Source organism: Hyla sarda, chromosome 7, assembly GCF_029499605.1.
Source record: "Hyla sarda isolate aHylSar1 chromosome 7, aHylSar1.hap1, whole genome shotgun sequence".
NCBI lineage: Eukaryota > Metazoa > Chordata > Amphibia > Anura > Hylidae > Hyla > Hyla sarda.
Genome location: NC_079195.1, coordinates 83,179,262 through 83,197,960, shown reverse-complemented (window position 1 = coordinate 83,197,960; position 18,699 = coordinate 83,179,262). Strand labels below are relative to the sequence as shown.

The following is an 18,699-nucleotide window of genomic DNA, read 5'->3' as shown; positions in this document are numbered from 1 at the left end:
CATGGCATAAAACAAACCCAAAGGTAAAACTATTTATAGTATAACAATTAGGCATGTGACTGCCTCCGCAGATAGAAGTAAAACATGGAACTGGATTACAGATATTCTTATAAAATTTACATATATAAAGGCAAAGAAGTAGACATGGTAATAGTATCTTTTCAAAACTAGTTGCAACATAAATGGATAGATAATCTGGTATTGAAAGTGACTTATAAGATGTTATCTCCATATACCGTGGTTCACATCGTGCATCCATGGCATAGAACCCGAGATTACTAGACCCAATGCAACAATATAATGACTATGCTAAACAATGCTGCAATTGGTGTCGGAGTCCCATGTCATGGACGCATGGCGTAAAAAAAGAGAAGAAAGGGCATATCAATACGTAAGGATAAGATCATGTCTTAAATTAAGTCCAGCTGGTTGCCGGGTGCCCAGTAAGAAAATCCAATAGGACTCCCGGTTCAGGAGAGATCTCCTCAAATCACCACCCCGTGACATCCTCTTAACACGTTCTATTCCTACCACTCTAAAGGACTCTGTATTGCCCTGGTGTATATCCCTAAAATGTTTAGATAGTGCTGAGATATTAAATTGTACATTTGAGCAGTCAGACAAATGTCGTCTAATTCTTACTTTCAATGGTGTGGACGTACAGCCTACGTATTGACACATGCATGTCTCGCAGGAGGCCAAATATATCACATATTTCGAATTACAATTAATGTATTCTTTAATATTATATTGTTGGTTATTGCTGTATGACTTGAAATCCCTCGATACATGCATGTGTCTGCAGGTGACACACGTGTTGTGGCCGCATTTCCAGTTGCCTGGACTATGGAGCCAGGTTGGATTGCTAGGAGTAACACTAGTGCCGAACATACTAGGTGACAATCTGTTACCCAGAGAGGGGCCTCGTTTAGAGACCATTTTAAACCCTGAAGACGTAATTTTTCCCAGGATCGGATCCTTATACAAAATAGGAAGATATTTCCTCATAATCCGTCCTATTTGATTGTACTGTCTACTATACTGGGTAATGAAGAATGGAACAGATTCCCCACTTTTTTGTGTCTCCTTACGTTTATCTGTGTGTATAATAAGTGACTCTCTACTTAGTCTGTCTGCCCTATTCTTGGCTAGCTTAAGTGATTTTTCGTCGTAGCCCCTGTCTCTCAGTCTGTTATGTAGTTGTTCGGACTCCACCTCGTATGTATCATTCCTAGTGCAGTTCCGCCGCAACCTACACCACTCCCTACTAGGGATGATACATACGAGGTGGAGTCCGAACAACTACATAACAGACTGAGAGACAGGGGCTACGACGAAAAATCACTTAAGCTAGCCAAGAATAGGGCAGACAGACTAAGTAGAGAGTCACTTATTATACACACAGATAAACGTAAGGAGACACAAAAAAGTGGGGAATCTGTTCCATTCTTCATTACCCAGTATAGTAGACAGTACAATCAAATAGGACGGATTATGAGGAAATATCTTCCTATTTTGTATCAGGATCCGATCCTGGGAAAAATTACGTCTTCAGGGTTTAAAATGGTCTCTAAACGAGGCCCCTCTCTGGGTAACAGATTGTCACCTAGTATGTTCGGCACTAGTGTTACTCCTATCAATCCAACCTGGCTCCATAGTCCAGGCAACTGGAAATGCGGCCACAACACGTGTGTCACCTGCAGACACATGCATGTATCGAGGGATTTCAAGTCATACAGCAATAACCAACAATATAATATTAAAGAATACATTAATTGTAATTCGAAATATATGTGATATATTTGGCCTCCTGCAAGACATGCATGTGTCAATACGTAGGCTGTACGTCCACACCATTGAAAGTAAGAATTAGACGACATTTGTCTGACTGCTCAAATGTACAATTTAATATCTCAGCACTATCTAAACATTTTAGGGATATACACCAGGGCAATACAGAGTCCTTTAGAGTGGTAGGAATAGAACGTGTTAAGAGGATGTCACGGGGTGGTGATTTGAGGAGATCTCTCCTGAACCGGGAGTCCTATTGGATTTTCTTACTGGGCACCCGGCAACCAGCTGGACTTAATTTAAGACATGATCTTATCCTTACGTATTGATATGCCCTTTCTTCTCTTTTTTTACGCCGTGCGTCCATGACATGGGACTCCGACACCAATTGCAGCATTGTTTAGCATAGTCATTATATTGTTGCATTGGGTCTAGTAATCTCGGGTTCTATGCCATGGATGCACGATGTGAACCACGGTATATGGAGATAACATCTTATAAGTCACTTTCAATACCAGATTATCTATCCATTTATGTTGCAACTAGTTTTGAAAAGATACTATTACCATGTCTACTTCTTTGCCTTTATATATGTAAATTTTATAAGAATATTTGTAATCCAGTTCCATGTTTTACTTCTAGAATCCGGGAAGAGCAAAGAAATAAGGAGGCACTCACGGTTTTGTCGGAGTGACAGCAGGCTTCTTTATTTCAGGTGCGGCATGCGATCATCGGCGTGGGACGCCAGACCTGTCTGCACTGGTCTGGCGTCCCACGCCGATGATCGCATGCCGCACCTGAAATAAAGAAGCCTGCTGTCACTCCGACAAAACCGTGAGTGCCTCCTTATTTCTTTGCTCTTCCCGGATTCTACTTTGTACACTTTAGAGGATTGAGCACCCGGTCTGTCACGGACGGCATTACCCCATCACTCCCTGCCTTTCCAGCATTTGGTCGCGTGAGAGCTCACAGAACAAATAGGGTGTTGCCGCAGCTGTGCCGGTGCTGTCTCTACGCTGTGAACCTCCATGTTTTACTTCTATCTGCGGAGGCAGTCACATGACTAATTGTTATACTATAAATAGTTTTACCTTTGGGTTTGTTTTATGCCATGACTAAGGGTCTTGTTACCTGAAACGCGTAGGCTTACGCTCTGTCCTGTTCATGTATCTGTTTTTATGCCAATAAACACTATTGCAACGGACATCTAGTGCTGGACGTTCTCTCTTGTTCACATCAGTGGTTTATCTCCATATATTTCTGGATACATTTCTCTGTATACATTGTCAAGAGGAGTGGAATAGTACTCCAGTGGCAACCTGTGAAGCTCTGGTGAACTCCATGCCCAAGAGGCTTAAATAGGCACTGTCAGATACAATAACTTTTGATATGCTATAAAGCATGCAAAAACAATGTGTTTTGCAATTGCTTTCATCAGCAAATTTTCATTATTTCATACTGAAAAAGCCAGTCAAAAAAGTGGCCACAAAGGGTCCCCCTGCCTCCTAGGACACATACCAGTCCTGCAGTGTCCTGTGGTCATCGACATGTCATGGACACCATGAGTGATTGACTGGGCTGCAGACAGGTCCAGAGCTGCTGTGCTTGCTCCCATCCCTCTGTGAGTCAGAGCAGAGTAAGGGAGGGTGAGAAGTCATCACAGTGAGGAGAAGAGAGTGACATGCCTCATGCCTCTGCATGGACAGAAACCTCACTGAGCAACGATGGCAATTAAATAAAGGTAATTCTGAGAGAAATATAGGTCGTAGACACATAAAAATATTGTCACATTAAGAAAAAGTATAATAAAATATGAACAAAAATGTTTGGGATGAACTCACTTATGTCAGATACTGTATAAAAAAAATAAAGTATATAATTTTTTAATACTCAGTGCATACAGATAGTTTGAGTGTATTCTCGTCTAATGAGAAATTTAAAACAACTCTAGTATTTTTAGACATTTTCGCATGAATGAACCTTGAGATTATGCAAAGTAATACAAGACCTGAGGTTAATGAAACCCCATCCTAATGACTTCTCAGAGTTCCCTCTATTATAATATCTCTTGCTCATATTTTTTAATGCAGATTACTTATTTGAGTTGATATTTTACACTTAATAGAACAAGACATTCATTTGTATGATCAGTGGGCTACATACCAACTCTGTGGGGAACCAGCTGCTGCCCAAACCCCCTGGTACTAAGATGGATCTACTCCATCTACTATTGGTCAATCTATTAGTATTAAATTAGGGGAGAATATCACCCATTGCATGACATGTAACAGAACCTGTAAGGGAGCCCATGGAGACTGTGGGATACAAGGAAGAGGCTTTGGCTTCTGTGCAGTGCAGGTCCTGGGCACACAACTTGGCCTGGGATTTAAACTTTTTTTTATTCTTTAGAATACAGGTATAAGACCTGTAAGATGATATATTTAGCATTCTGTATTGATATTCATAAGTATTGCCTATCCCATTTGAATAATATTGAAACATAAAACGATACTTTTAAGTCTTTTTTTTTTCAACTTTATTGAAATGACTCTTAGCTCCCCACTAATAATTATGTATAGTATAATGATTTAATGTAATGAATCATGTTGATAGGGGACCCAAACTCCAGCCGTAGCCAGGCTTTAATAATCTTTAGCTCATAATTTATTAATGCAGCCAAACATTTAGCTATTGATTTTATTTAGGTTGCAATTTACATTCCATTGAAATGCCATCTTCACAAAAAAAACGCAGTAGTTTATTAAATGTCATATTCCTGTCATTTTCATTAAGTGGATAAGTAGTACACCATCTAAACTGAACTATAGAAAACTGTAGGTTCATGTGAATGTCAAAGGGCAACATAGGAATTATCACGTTAATGGCATTTCCAATAAGCTTCTCTATGAGATTTACTTGAATGGAAAGAAAAACAAAGCAGTGGCATCAAATATTGCGAAAAGTTTTTGAAGATTGTTAAATGGGCACTGTAAGATTCAAAAACTTTTTATATGGTATACTTTTTGCCAAAACATTCCTTTCTACAGTAATAAACTTAATAAGAAAATCTCCTTTTTATAGAAATCATGGCTTATAAAATCTTGGCTTTGTCCAAGCTGAAGCACAGGCATGGACAAAGTCCAGTAAGTGAGGGTGGGTTAACACTCCTCTGTGCTCTCTCCTGTCTGATAGCACTCCTCTGTTCTCCCTCCTGTCTGATAGGACTCCTCTGTGCTCTCTCCTGTCTGATAGGACTCCTCTGTGCTTTCTCCTATCTAATAGCACTCCTCTGTGCTCTCTCCTGTCTGATAGGACTCCTCTGTGCTCTCTCCTGTCTGATAGGACTCCTGTGCTCTCTCCTGTCTGATAGGACTCCTGTGCTCTCTCCTGTCTGATAGGACTCCTGTGCTCTCTCCTGTCTGATAGGACTCCTGTGCTCTCTCCTGTCTGATAGGACTCCTGTGCTCTTTCCTGTCTGATAGGACTCCTGTGCTTTCTCCTGTCTGATAGGACTCCTCTGTGCTTTCTCCTGTCTGATAGGACTCCTCTGTGCTTTCTCCTATCTAATAGAACTCCTCTGTTCTCTCTCCTGTCTGATGGCACTCCTCTGTGCTCTCTCCTGTCTGATGGTATTCCTCTGTGCTCTCTCCTGTCTGATAGGACTCCTCTGTGCTCTTTCCTGTCTGATAGTACTCCTCTGTGCTCTCTCCTGTCTGATAGGACTGGAGTGAGCACATAGGAGTGCTGGCCCACCCATACTTACTGGACTTTGTCCATGCCTGTGCTTCATCTTGGACAAAGCCATGATGTTATAAACCATGATTTCTATAAAAAAGAAATTACATTTTCCTATGAAGTATATTAGAAAGGTTAATGTTTTGCCAAGATGTACAACATATAAAAAGTTTTTGAATCTGAACCCGCCTCCTAGACACTTGCTATGGTGATTATATTAATATAATTTTTTTCTATCATGCAACAACATATATTGTTGTGCTCTCCACTCCAACCTCTGTATTGTAACATCTGCGCTCAGGTCAGACATGCTGGCCGTGAGCGCTACCTTGTCATGTCCCCACTGCCGGTGGGGCTGGGATTCGCATGGCAGGACGTGCCCGCATGCGAATCCCAGCCTGTCACTCACCTCCCTGGTTTTCCTGTCCTCGCAGCCCTGGCGTGGGTGCCCCCACCTCCTAGGGCACACGCACCGGAGCTCTTACATTTAAAGGGACAGTACTCAATTAAATGTCTACACCTGCACCCTGTCTTTTAGTATCAGCTCCTCCCTTTGTTCCCTGCTGGGTCTTTGTTGCCTTTGTGCCCTAGAGAAAGTTACTGTTTTTCTGTGTTCCTGATATCTGTGTACCTGATCCTTGTTCCGTTACCTGACCCTGCACCTGTGCCACCTGCCCTGACCTACTGCTACCATCACCTCGCCTTGCCAGTGTCCTTTGGTGCCACGCCTCAACCCAGCTACCTGTGTGGACGAGTCGTGCCAGGGGTAGCGACTTGGGTGCCACCTGCCGCAGCTAGACCATCCCACTTTGCGGCGGGCTCTGGTGAAAACTAGCGGCACTATAGACTCCGCTCCCTGGCATGGCTCACGTCATCATCCACACAGGCCCAGAGGATCCACCACCTGCCGTGACCCGTTACATGTATAGGGCTATTAGTAGTTCTAATGACTCCAAACTACTGACAGATTCTCTTTTAATCTATCTGTATTTTTGGAGTAAAGGAGGAAACCATAATATGCAGAGGTATGCAGACCCCAAAGGTATGCAGTGATGTGTGCATGTATGTTATGAGAACTCTAAGGCATGTGATTGACTGCAGCAGTCACATTAATGATTTATATGTATGTGTATGTATGTATATGTATATGTCATTATCGCAGGACTCGGACTGGGCTATCACAGCAACATAGCTGGACTAGTGTTGTTTGTGTTTATATATATATATATATATATATATATATATATATGTATAAAATCTTTTATGTATTGGCAACTTGAGTATTCCAAAAATACATAATTGCAGTAGGAAAATATTTCCTGTGGTTGCCCTAAGTTTTTGTATGTGATATTTTAAGTATAAGAAGATCAAAACAATAAAAGGACAGCACAGAAATTTGGATACTCAGTATGCATTTCAGGGTCAGAGTGACCGCTTTTTTCGGGAAACATAACACTTGATGAAGTGTCTGTCTGTTCCCAAAATGGGTTGCTTTTACCAGAAATAAACATCTCATGATACACATTGATGAGGATTCTTTTTTTCTCTGTCAACACCGCTAGGAAATATCTTATACAGTTGGAGTAATGTGGTTACCAACCAGCTAATAGAACAGGTAGAAACACGGAAGGACATTTCTATTGAAATGTAACATTTGCCTGCTACATTGTTATTTTATAAAGTTTGTCTTGGTAGATAGATATATAGATAGATAGAAAGAGATGTATCCCACATTTTGGTGCAATCGTGGCTTTAAAGGTTTCAATTTAAGTATGCAGGGTTTGGCAGCAGGAAAAATTTGTATCAATTATGGCATAAATCATAGCATAAGACAACCAAAATATGCAAGTAAAGGTTTTAAGCACCAGCACCAATCGACCCTATAACAAATTCACTGGTTGTCTTTCCTTGGACTACATTTAGTAGGTACAAACCACTGCATACTGGAGGCACTCAACAAAAACCTGCCCTTTTGAGGATGATCTGACCCAGTCATCTAACCATCATAATTTTGCCCTTGCCAAAATGGCTTAGCTTTGTTTACTTACCCATTTTTCCTGCTTCCAACATTTCTTATTCAACAACACATTTTTCTCTTGCTGCCTAATATATCCCGCTCATTGACCTGTCATTATCATGAGATACTCAATATTATTTATCTGTAAGTGTTGTAATGAACTTTACCTGTTTTTTCGAGAAAGGAAGGATCGTTCAGCACTCGGGATGCAGTTAAAAGGTATTTGTTTTATTTGAAAATCTTGAGACAATGGTCACAACAGAGTAAAGCGTCTGACGCTTTTCGCGTTATGGCTAATTGGTGAACTCATTACTATATAATTGTTAAACTAGTGTACAGCTTTTCTTGTGTTCAAGAGTCTACACTTTCCTACTGCATCACCATGGTGTGGGCAGTACACCACGGGTTACCCAGTCAGGGAACATAAGTATTTGGCTATTTGGATTCTATGTGACTGGTGACGTGATCATGGCTGTTTCTTAGAATAACTAGATAAGTTTTTCCAAACATCTATGTAGAGAAAAGAGGTTCTTTTTTAGGAAGAAATGCCCATTTTTTTATTTTCAAGTGTATGTAATAGTAATACATTATTATGCTTTTTTTCCTTTTAGCAATGTATGTTTTTATTGGAATGTTGTGTTCACTTTACTAATTTTCTCTTTATCATTTTCAGGCTAATGGAAGGGTTTCTTAATGTTCAAGACCCTGAGACGAATTTAAAAGAAGCCGTCTTGGTAGATTATTATGTGTCTGGATTCTGCTGGGGAAAAGACAGGAACTTTAACTTACAGCAGCTGAGCGGTTTAATGGGGCTTTTACATTTACTAATGGAAAATCTTCAAGGTACATTCTTAATAGATGCACTATATTTACTGGGTTTAACTCTATTGCAAGAATATCTGTCAGGAAATTACATATATATTTATTAACTTTAGACTAAATAATCAGTATTACTCCACTGACAATAGCATAGGGAATAATATATATATACATGCAAAGTGTATGCATTCAAAATATATCCACACAAGTTATGTCTGCTACAGTGCTATTTTGATGTTCTTTACACTGGATAAAACATAGATAATATGTAATATACAGAGGACACTCATATGTGCATCACCCACTGATACTTACTGGTCTTGGGGATAGAAGAGACATTCTTTCTCCTCAACTGACTGAGGCATTGACACCCTTTCCTTGGCGCTGCTATAAAGCACACAGGCATCTTAGAGCACTGCCTATACAGAAAATGTGAAGGTGTTGGTGCCAATATGGTGCTCACAACTATGTTTTAAAGTACTACCGTCATTAAAAAAAGTTTTTATAGGTCAATGTCTTAGTGCTGAGACCCCCACTTATCTGTAGACAAAGGCAGATGAATGGCTCAGCAGCCTCAAGACAGAGATCGGAGCTTTGAGCCGGCCCTGGAGGGGGAGACAAAGCACACAAAGCCATGCTCCCAATTGTAAGTTAACCCCCTCCCCCCCCCCCCAATCCTTTCGAACCGCATTTTCCTTCCGGAAAAATTGCTGAAAGCACCATTTTCGTGCATTTTGGTGCATCCTTACCTAAAACTGTACCAGTAAAAACCAGTGTGGTAAAAGCCTTATCTTTGTTTGTTGTTTGTTGCACAAACTCTCACTATGCTCAAAAGAATGAATAATGATTAAAAGCATGGATCACTCTGTTGGTGCTACAAATGATTAATTCCCCTTTGCGTGTCTATAAATGTATGATACATAGATGCCATATTTGGAAAAGTCTTAATTTCTGTTTTAACTTCTTGTTAAATTTTGATTTTATTTTTATTGTGTGGCCCATGTGTTCATAGTGTACATTTTGCATGTAGCTCATGACTATTGTGTGGGTGAATGTATTTTATAAAGTAATTTCTAAGTTGCATGCAATTATTTTCTACATGTGGATGCACGCAATTGAGATTGTTAGTAGTCATGTACTCTTTGGATTACTTATTGACATTTCTAGCTTGGAGGATGCTTTGCATGACTACCCTTTGTCCCAGCAAAGTTGACCTATTTTTTGACCCACAATGGATTCAAGTTATGAATGTGTGAATATGAGTGACCACCAGTGCTCTAAATCTTCCTATTTTATGTTTCAGACAAAAGATTGTCACTTGCAGAGAACATATTAGAACTTGCAAGAGCCTTGAGAGGCATAGGACACAGTATACTTAAGGATAAAGCGAGGTTAACATTTTTTAATGTCGACGAGGCTAAAGATATTATCAACTACTTAAAAATCAGGTATGTTTCTGTGTCGCTTTACATCACATCATCCCAGCCTACAGTTACAATGCCCCATTATACAATCTGAATGTATTACTCATGAGCTATTTAGACTATTCTAGACATGTTATGAGTAGATTGACACTGGTGAACACTAGTTTCATAACAGCTGGAGAGCTCTTGTATGAGAATTATATCTAATAAAAAATAAAAGAAATCATTGAGTACCTTTTTAGCTTTTGTACGGAATAGACCACCTGAATAGAAAAGCTGTGGAATAGCTTTTAACCTAATGTCTGTAAAAAGTCAAAATCATAAAGTACATAAATATTTCTTTCATGCTAAATCTAGAGATTTTATAGTAATTTCTCAGGATAAACTTTATTGGTTACATACAACACAAATGAATCACAGGCTGAGGCGGGTCATTGGCATACCTTGGCCTTAAATGGGCACTGTCAGATACAAAAACTTTTGATATGTTGTACAGCATGCAAAACCAATCATCATCTATGTCATGGACACACTTCCTTGATTGACAGCAGTGAGTGCAGGGCTTACAGCTGGAGAAAAAATCCTCCCACTGTCAGCTTGTGTCCCGCTACCGTCAGCGAGGACAAGCAGGGAGTTGTAGTTTTGCTAATGCTAGGTACATGGTCAGGATTTGGTACTGAGTGATATATTTGAAAAAAAAATTTTTTTGGGTTGGATCTGATGGGTACACTTTAAGTTTGGTGAATACATGGAGAGATTTCTTCGTGTTAATGCCAAAATTTAAAGGCAAATAATTTAGAGCCAAACACATAGCAGACAGCATGCAATGGCAGGGCCAGGATTAAGTATTTTGGTGCCCTAGGCACATAAGACAAATGCCCCCCCCCCCCCTCAAATACACAAATATATATTCATACATATATAAAGCTATAAGACAAAGCTATAAGATAATTTTCTATGTATTATGACAGTTGCGATCACATCTGCAGTGACAGTAAGTGGTGATATTAAGAGGTTCAATTATATATATAATATATAAAGGAGGATGGATATATACTGTAATAGGAGGGCAGGAATAAGTGACGCTGTGCTGCAACAGTTACTTGACATCCACTGTTCAGGCAGCTGGAGGGCTTTCCTCTCCTTCTTTGCCTTCCGTGGCTCTTTAAGTGTTAGAGCGCAGAGCAAATAGATCAATGCAGTTTAACCCCTTAACGACTGCTACCGTATGTATACAGCGCAGCCATGTGGTAGGTCTGTGAACTGCTGAGCTATGTCTATGAACATACCCGTTTGGTCCTGGCTGCTATCAGCAGGCAGGACCCGTTGCTCATGCTGAACATTGCCGATTGGGCCAATGTTCAGCATTAACCCGATTGCTGCATTGAAAATGCCTAAAATCCAGTGCTGGTTGCTCAGTGGAGCTGAGTGGGACACCCGTGGCAAAAGCACGTCCAATTAGGGCTCCAATAGTGCAGGCCCCAGCAGCCTGTAGTAATGGTGCGCCAATAACGCTGATCAGTGCTGTGCTATGGCACAGCATTATTCTGTGTATGAAATCGAAAAATTGGAGGTAATCGTCTAAACAATTGTGAGAAAAAAAAGTGATAAATAAACCACTCCCATAATAACATTTTAAATCGCCCCCCCCTCCCCACTTTTCCCTATTTGCAAATAAAATAATGTGATCAAAAATAAACATCATATGTGGTATCGCCGTGTGCAGCAATGTCCGAACTAGTAAAACATAATGTTCATTAGACTGCACAGTCAATTACATAAACGTAAAAAAAATGCATATTTTGGGTCACTTCATATACCAGAAAAAAACATTATTTAAAAAGTCCCATCAAAAGATAAATAGTACATTTAAAAACACAGATCACTGCTCAAAAAATGAGCCCACATACATCCCTGTATATGAAAAAAAAAAATGTATACGGGTCAGAAAAGGACAATTTTAAACATAGTAATTTTCTTACAGAAAGATGTAACATTTTAAAAGTAGTAGAATACAACAAAACCTTACAGAAATATGTTATTTTTTAAAAATAGTAAAATTAAAACCTATATGGGTCTGTGGATGAAAAAAAAAATTAATAAATATGGCTATCAACAGGTGATGTGGAAGAAACAAAAGTGCAAAAGTATTAATTGGTCCTGTCCTTAACCCGTTAAGGACACAGGGAGTACCTGTACGCCCTGAGTCCGCTCCCTTTCTATAACTCGGGGCCATGCCGTGGCACCACATCATAGCGGGTCGGGCCCGGCCTCAAACAACGGGCGGGACCCGCGGCTAATAGCGTGTGGCACTGATTAACCCTTTAGACGCGGCGATCAACTTTGAAAGTGAAAGTAAACTACCCCCGGCTGGCTCAGTCGGCTGTTCGGGACCGCTGCGGCAAAACGCAGTGTCCCGAACAGCTGGAGGACACATGGAGAATCCCTATCTTCCTCCTGCGTGTCCGATCGCCGAATGACTGCTCCGTGCCTGAGATCTAGGCATGAGCAGTCAAGCGGCAGAATCATTAATCAATGTTATCCTATGGGATAACAATGATCAATGTAAAAGATCAGTGTGTGTAGTGTTATAGCCCCCTAAGTTTATAAAGCTCATTTAACCCCTTCCCTAATAAAAGAAAGAATCACCCCCCTTTTCCCATTTAAATAAAGTAAATAAAAATAAACATATGTGGTATAGCCGCGTGCGGAAATCTCCGAATTATAAAAATATATTGTTAATTAAACCGCACGGCCAATGGCGTACGCCCAAAAAAATTCCAAAGTCCAAAGTAGAGTATTTTTGGTCACTTTTTATATCATGAAAAAATTTATAAAAAGCTATCAAAACAACAATTTTAAACATATACATTTTCCTGCATGTAGTTATGATTTTTTCCAGAAGTACTACAAAATCAAACCTATATAAGTAGGATATCATTTTAATCGTATGGACCTACAGAATAAAGATAAGGTGTAATTTTTACCGAAAAATGTACTACGTAGAAACGGAAGCCCCAAAAGTTACTAAATGGATTTTTGGGTAAAATGACTGATGTCATTACAAAGTAAAATTGGTGGCGCAAAAAATAAACCATCATATGGATTTTTAGGTGCAAAATTGAAAGAGTTATGATTTTTTAAATGTAAGGAGGAAAAAATGAAAGTGCAAAAAACGTGAAAACCCCTGGTCCTTAAGGGGTTAAGGGGTTAAGACTGCATGCTGTCTTTAAAAGAGGAGTCTAATACCTGGAAGTACAGAAAAATGTATTTCCGGGGGGCGTGGCGCCAAGGAAGATGGCTGCACATTGTGCTCGCTCCCTGAGGCTGAAAACCAGCTACAAAATACAGTGACCCAGCTTTCCTAGATAGGGAGAACCTCCCGACGGCGCCTAAAGCCCTCAACTACCCACCGGCAGTCTTCTGTCCCCCTGGGACCATCACACAGTTCCTCCAGACATCCTCCACGTCAGCCCGGGGCTGTCCGTCTGCCAAGATAGGCCCTGCCTCTTGTCTCTACTGCCGCTCGGTGGGCTCTGCCTCCCTCCTGGCTCCTGACCTGCTCGCTACTCAGCTACCACCACCGAAGGGATCACGGGCCATCCTGCTGCTACGGGCGCAACCCGCTTCTGTTCCCATGCCCCCGGCCACGGCTCCTGCTGCCACCTCCTAACTGCTTCGGTGCGGTTGGACCCTGCCACCTGTTCCCCCCCGTTTCCATCTACTGTGCCTCTCCCTGCCTGCACTCATCTGTCTGCCTTCCCCAAACCACAGAAGATCATGTTCGCTCCCCCTCCTACCCAATTGGGCTTGGCCTCGATTTTTCAGTGTGCCATCCGAGCTTCATCGTTACACGAATTAATGAGTTATATGAATGAATCAACCGACGGATTGTTCTTTTTCTTTTTACTCCCATCTCCATAGATTGCACATACCTATAGACTATTTTTCGATAACCTCCCGATGGTCTGTATGCTCTTGACTGCCTCTTTAGAGCCAATCTCCTCGTCTGATCATTGTCCTGTTCTTCTTTCCTTTTCTCCTTCCTCCTTTTTTCTTCGGCGCTGTCACTGCCGTCTTAGTGACTGTTTACTTAAGTATCTGCCCTCCCGAGAGTCGATACAGGCTTGCCTGACTGAATATTTTGCTACCAATGAGGGCTTGGTCTCCTCTCAGGCTGTCCTTTGGGAAGCTCACAAATCGGTTGTCTGTGAACACTGTATTGCTCTTAGTTCTAGTCTGAAAAGGGATGCCCTGGCTCGCTCTCAGGAGCTTCGAGCACAAATTGCTAACTTGGAGGTTCTTTTGATGTCCTCATCCTCTCTCTTGATACTGCAGTGATTGGTGGCTGCTCGGGCCCAATTGGGGGAGCTTGCTCTTCATAAACTTGAGCGGCAGGTGTTATATGCTAAGCAGAGATTTTATGAGAAGGGCAATAAGGCTCTGTCTATGTTGGCCAGGCGCCTTAGGGACCGTGCAGCTGCTCAATCCCCCACGGCCTTGAAGGATTCTTTGGGTGTTCTTCACTATAATCCTGCTGATATTTCCTGTCTTTTTGTTCTTTATTGCTCTGACCTCTACTCCCTCCCTTCTCAGCTTCCGTCTGACCCGGTGGAGCGTATTGCGGAACTTGACTCCTATCTCTCTCGATGCGCCTTGCAGACTTTGTCAGAGGCTGATAATGCAGTCTTTAATGCCTCTTATCACCCCTGAGGAGCTTCATGAGATTCTCAAGTTTCTTCCTGCGGGCTGCTCCCCTGGCCCAGATGGTTTTACTTACTTGTACTATAAGACTTACTCTTCTGTCCTTTTGCCTATGCTTGTTTCTCTTTTCAATTCTTTTATGGGGGTGAGGAGATCCCGCAGTCCTTTTTACATTCTTTGAGCACCTTAATACCTAAACCTGGTAAAGGCCCCATGATTGCTCCAGTTACAGACCCATTGCCCTTCTTAATTTTGATTTTAAGTTATTTTCTAAGGTTCTGGCTCTACGCCTTTGCTCTTTTCTCCCTTGCCATCACGTCGGCTTTATACCATGCTGTCAGGGGGGTGATAATACTAGAAGGGTAGTGGATCTTGTTGACTTGATCAATCGGAGATCTGAACATGCCTTGATTCTTAGTCTTGATGCAGAAAAGGCCTTTGATAGGCTGGGGGGGCCATTTCTTTTTGCTACTTTGCAGAAGTTTGGTATCACTGGTCACTTCCTTACTGCACTGCAGGGTCTCTACTCTTCTCCTACTGCCTCTATTAAACTCTCTCATGCTCCTTTTCCAACTTTTCCCCTGTTTAATGGTACTCGCCAGGGATATCCGCTGTCCCCCCCGATTTTTAGTGTCAAAATGAGAAATTTATTGGTAGCAATTGATAAAAAGACAATACAATATCAACAATCGTATAAAGGGCTATGATTGCCAACAACTATAACACATCATGTAATACAATGTAGTCAATGCGATCCTTCCTCAATCCAGCAGTATGAATGGAAGAGAGAAGGCCGACATTCGCTAACATGAAAATGTACAAGGGAAACAGGGTAGGATAGGGGTGGGAATACAGAGACGTCAAGGGTTATCCAGGTAAGCCAGTCAGGGTTCACACTTCACGAGTCAAACAATATGGACAGTAGAACAGCAGGTAAGCATCTGACTATTATATCGTTAAATAATAAGAAATGTCAGGAGCGTGAGAAGAGGAGATCCAAGGGTCCCAGACCTTTAGGAAGCTATCCATAGTATCAGCTCTGATAGCGTTCAATTTTTCCGAGAGGAGTATGTTATTGATCCTGGTGATGATCATATTAAGAGATAGGGTCATAGAGCGCCACTGTGCTGCAATATGGATTCGCGTTGCAAGAAGTATGAGTTGTGCCAAGCGAAATGTGGGATTATTAAAGCCCGCCGGTTTTGAACCTAAAAGACATATCTTGGGACATAGGGGGCATTCCCTATCCGTGATTTTTGAAATAAGATCAACCACCTGTTGCCATATGAGGGCGACGTGTGGACAAGACCACCATATATGGTACATGGATCCCCTCTCTCCACATCCCCTGAAACACAATGGGGAGACTTCCGGGTAGATGGCATTCAGTCTAGCGGGAACGTAGTAAGTCCTATGCAATAGTTTGAGTGAGGTTTCCACCAGAGAGACTTGCCAACTCCCCCTACTGAGAGTCTCACAGCAGGAGTGCCACTCTTGAGTAGTGAGTGATTCCCCAATGTCCTCCTCCCACTGTGTCATGAAAGGCAGTTTACCGTCAGGTGGTGGTCGGTTTAAGGAAGAGTAAATCAGGGAGAGTGAGCCTGTTCTCATAGGTGAGTACAACGCTGTCAATTCATATGAGGTGGGGTTATGTATCATATGAGGGGGAGATATGAGGCGTAAAAAGGAGAAAACTTGCGTCATTCTAAAGTGTTCTGAGGGAGGAGGGTGGAAGCGGGATATAAACATTTCCGAGGACATGAGTGGTTGAGTAGCATAAGATTATTATCTTTCCACCATGCGAATTCAGGAGTATTAACTCCAGGTGGGAAATATGGGTTCGCTAGGATGGATACTACAGGGGATATTTGTGATTGAAGCAAGAGCTTAAACCTGACCGCCCTCCACAATAGTAAAGAGTATAAAGAAATAGAAGCCTTTTCAGGTACATGTGCCATGATCGGACCCGATTGCCACATCAGGGATGAGAGGGTGTATGGATGTAGTAATTCATTCTCCAACTGTACCCACCTAGGGGAGGAGGAGGTAGCATTGCACAGCAACAGCTGGGAGAGCCGTGCTGCCTTGTAGTATAAGGTGAAGTTGGGAACTGAGAGACCCCCTAGGCGTTTGTGGTAAAACATAATGGATCTAGAAATGCGTGGATGGAGACCTCTCCAGAGGAATTTGAAGACCTCAGCCTGTAGCAATTTCAGATCAGCCACACGTATCGGGATCGGGAGAGTCCGAAACAAATAGAGAAGCTTTGGCAGGACTACCATTTTTATAGAATGTAAGCGGCCCAGCCACGATATGTGTGGTAGATTCCATCTGGCGAGGTCTGCTCTGATCGATCTGTACAAAGGTAGGTAATTAAGCCTATATAGAGCAGATAGAGAAGTAGGGAGAGAGATGCCAAGATATGGTAGATGAGATGTAAGAATTTTGAGAGGGAAGTTAGAGGAGAGAAGTGTCCGAATACCTGAGGGAGTGTTACATAGCATAACCTCCGACTTGGTTCTATTAACCACCAGGCCTGAGATAGTTGCAAATTTGTCTAATAGGGGAAAAAGGTTGGGGATGGAAATAATGGGATTCGTGATAGTAAGTAATAAGTCATCTGCGAACAAGTTAACTTTGTATTCCGAGTTCCCAATCCGCGCCCCCTTAATGTCCGGGTGGTGACGTATGAGGTTCGCCAGGGGCTCCATGATCAAATCAAATAACGCTGGGGACAATGGACATCCCTGACGAGTACCCCTTTGTATAGGAATTGGAGATGGGGATGTAGAGGGAAGTTTAAGGTATGCCAGGGGAGAAGAGTACAACATCCGCAAGGCCTCCACAAAAGGACCCGCAAATTTCATAGCTTTCAAGACTCCAAACATATATTCCCAAGAGACAGAATCAAACGCCTTTTCTATATCCAGCCCTAAGAGCGCTAGCGGTGTGTCCGTCTGTGATGCCCATTGAACAATATTGAGAACCTTGCGGATGTTGTCAGGTGCTTGCCTCCCCGGAATGAATCCTACTTGATCGTTATGCACTAGGTCAGGGAGAAGTCTATTGAGTCTCCTGGCCAAGATTGAAGTAAATATTTTAGCGTCTAGATTGATTAAAGAAATGGGACGATAATTAGAGGGGAGTAAGGGGTCCCTGCGGGGCTTGGGGATAACCACAATTGATGCTTGCAAAAATTCTTGGGGTAGAGGGGTACCGGACATTATAGAATTACATAACTTGGTAATATGTGGGGCAAGTAGGGGACTAAATTTTTTATAGTACATAGCAGAGAGACCATCAGGGCCTGGTGCTTTGCCTATTTTCAAGCCGGAGATAACGTCGGACACTTCCTCAAGTGTGATAGCAGCATTCAGAGAGTCCCTAGCATTAGAAGAAAGATGAGGTAGAGATATAGAGTGTAGAAAGGCATCCACCTCCTCAACAGAGGGAGGAGAAGAGCGTTTAGAGTAGAGAGAGGTGTAGAAAGAGTGAAAGGTGTCGTAGATCCGTGAGGGATGGGAAGTGGTGACACCGGGTCTCATTTGGATGCTATGCACCTTAGTAGACTCTTGTTTCTGCTTCAACATGGAAGCAAGTAGTTTATCGGGTTTGTTGGCCCATTTGTAGTATGTAGCTTTAGTCCACCTCAGGGCTTTTTCCGTGGCATTCAATAAAATAGCATCAAGCTGTAGCCTAGTCGTTTGGATGGCTCTATATAAGTATGTAGTGGGGTTGAGCTGGTGGGCCGTAGTTAAACGGGTCAATCGAGCTTCCAGTGTGGTCTGGGCCTGGAGTCTGTCGCGTTTAAGTTTGGATGCTAAAGCAATAAGCTTCCCTCTAATGACAGCTTTGTGGGCAGTCCAGACCCATCCCACATCGGAATCAGGAGAAAGGTTGTTAGAAAAGTATGTCGAGATTTCCTCCTCTAACTGGTCTCGGACAGTAGGACGAGTCAGAAGCGACTCATTAAGTCGCCATGAAAAGGGGGTGAGGCATTTGGTGGCAAACTGAAAATGGGAAAAGACTATGTCGTGGTCCGACCATGCACAGTGGATGTGTCTCGAGTAAATTAAATAGGATAGAGTGGCGGAGGTAGCCAGGATCCAATCTATTCTAGTGTAAAGATTGTGTGCGGGTGAGTAGTATGTATATCCACTCGTTCCCAAGTTATGTTCCCTCCAAGTGTCAGCTAGGTGAAGTGATTGT

General features: G+C 42.1%; 1 protein-coding gene across 3 annotated transcripts in view; it reads left to right on the top strand.

Annotated features, from left to right (window-relative positions):
- Window positions 1–18,699, top strand: part of CABCOCO1 (ciliary associated calcium binding coiled-coil 1) — a 187,551-nt gene that overhangs the window by 19,431 nt on the left and 149,421 nt on the right. For all 3 annotated transcript variants that reach the window (XM_056529843.1, XM_056529842.1, XM_056529845.1), the window contains exons 3-4: window positions 8,217–8,386; window positions 9,666–9,810. In XM_056529843.1, the coding sequence (XP_056385818.1) occupies window positions 8,217–8,386; window positions 9,666–9,810 (315 nt within the window). The remainder of the gene's footprint in view (window positions 1–8,216; window positions 8,387–9,665; window positions 9,811–18,699) is intronic.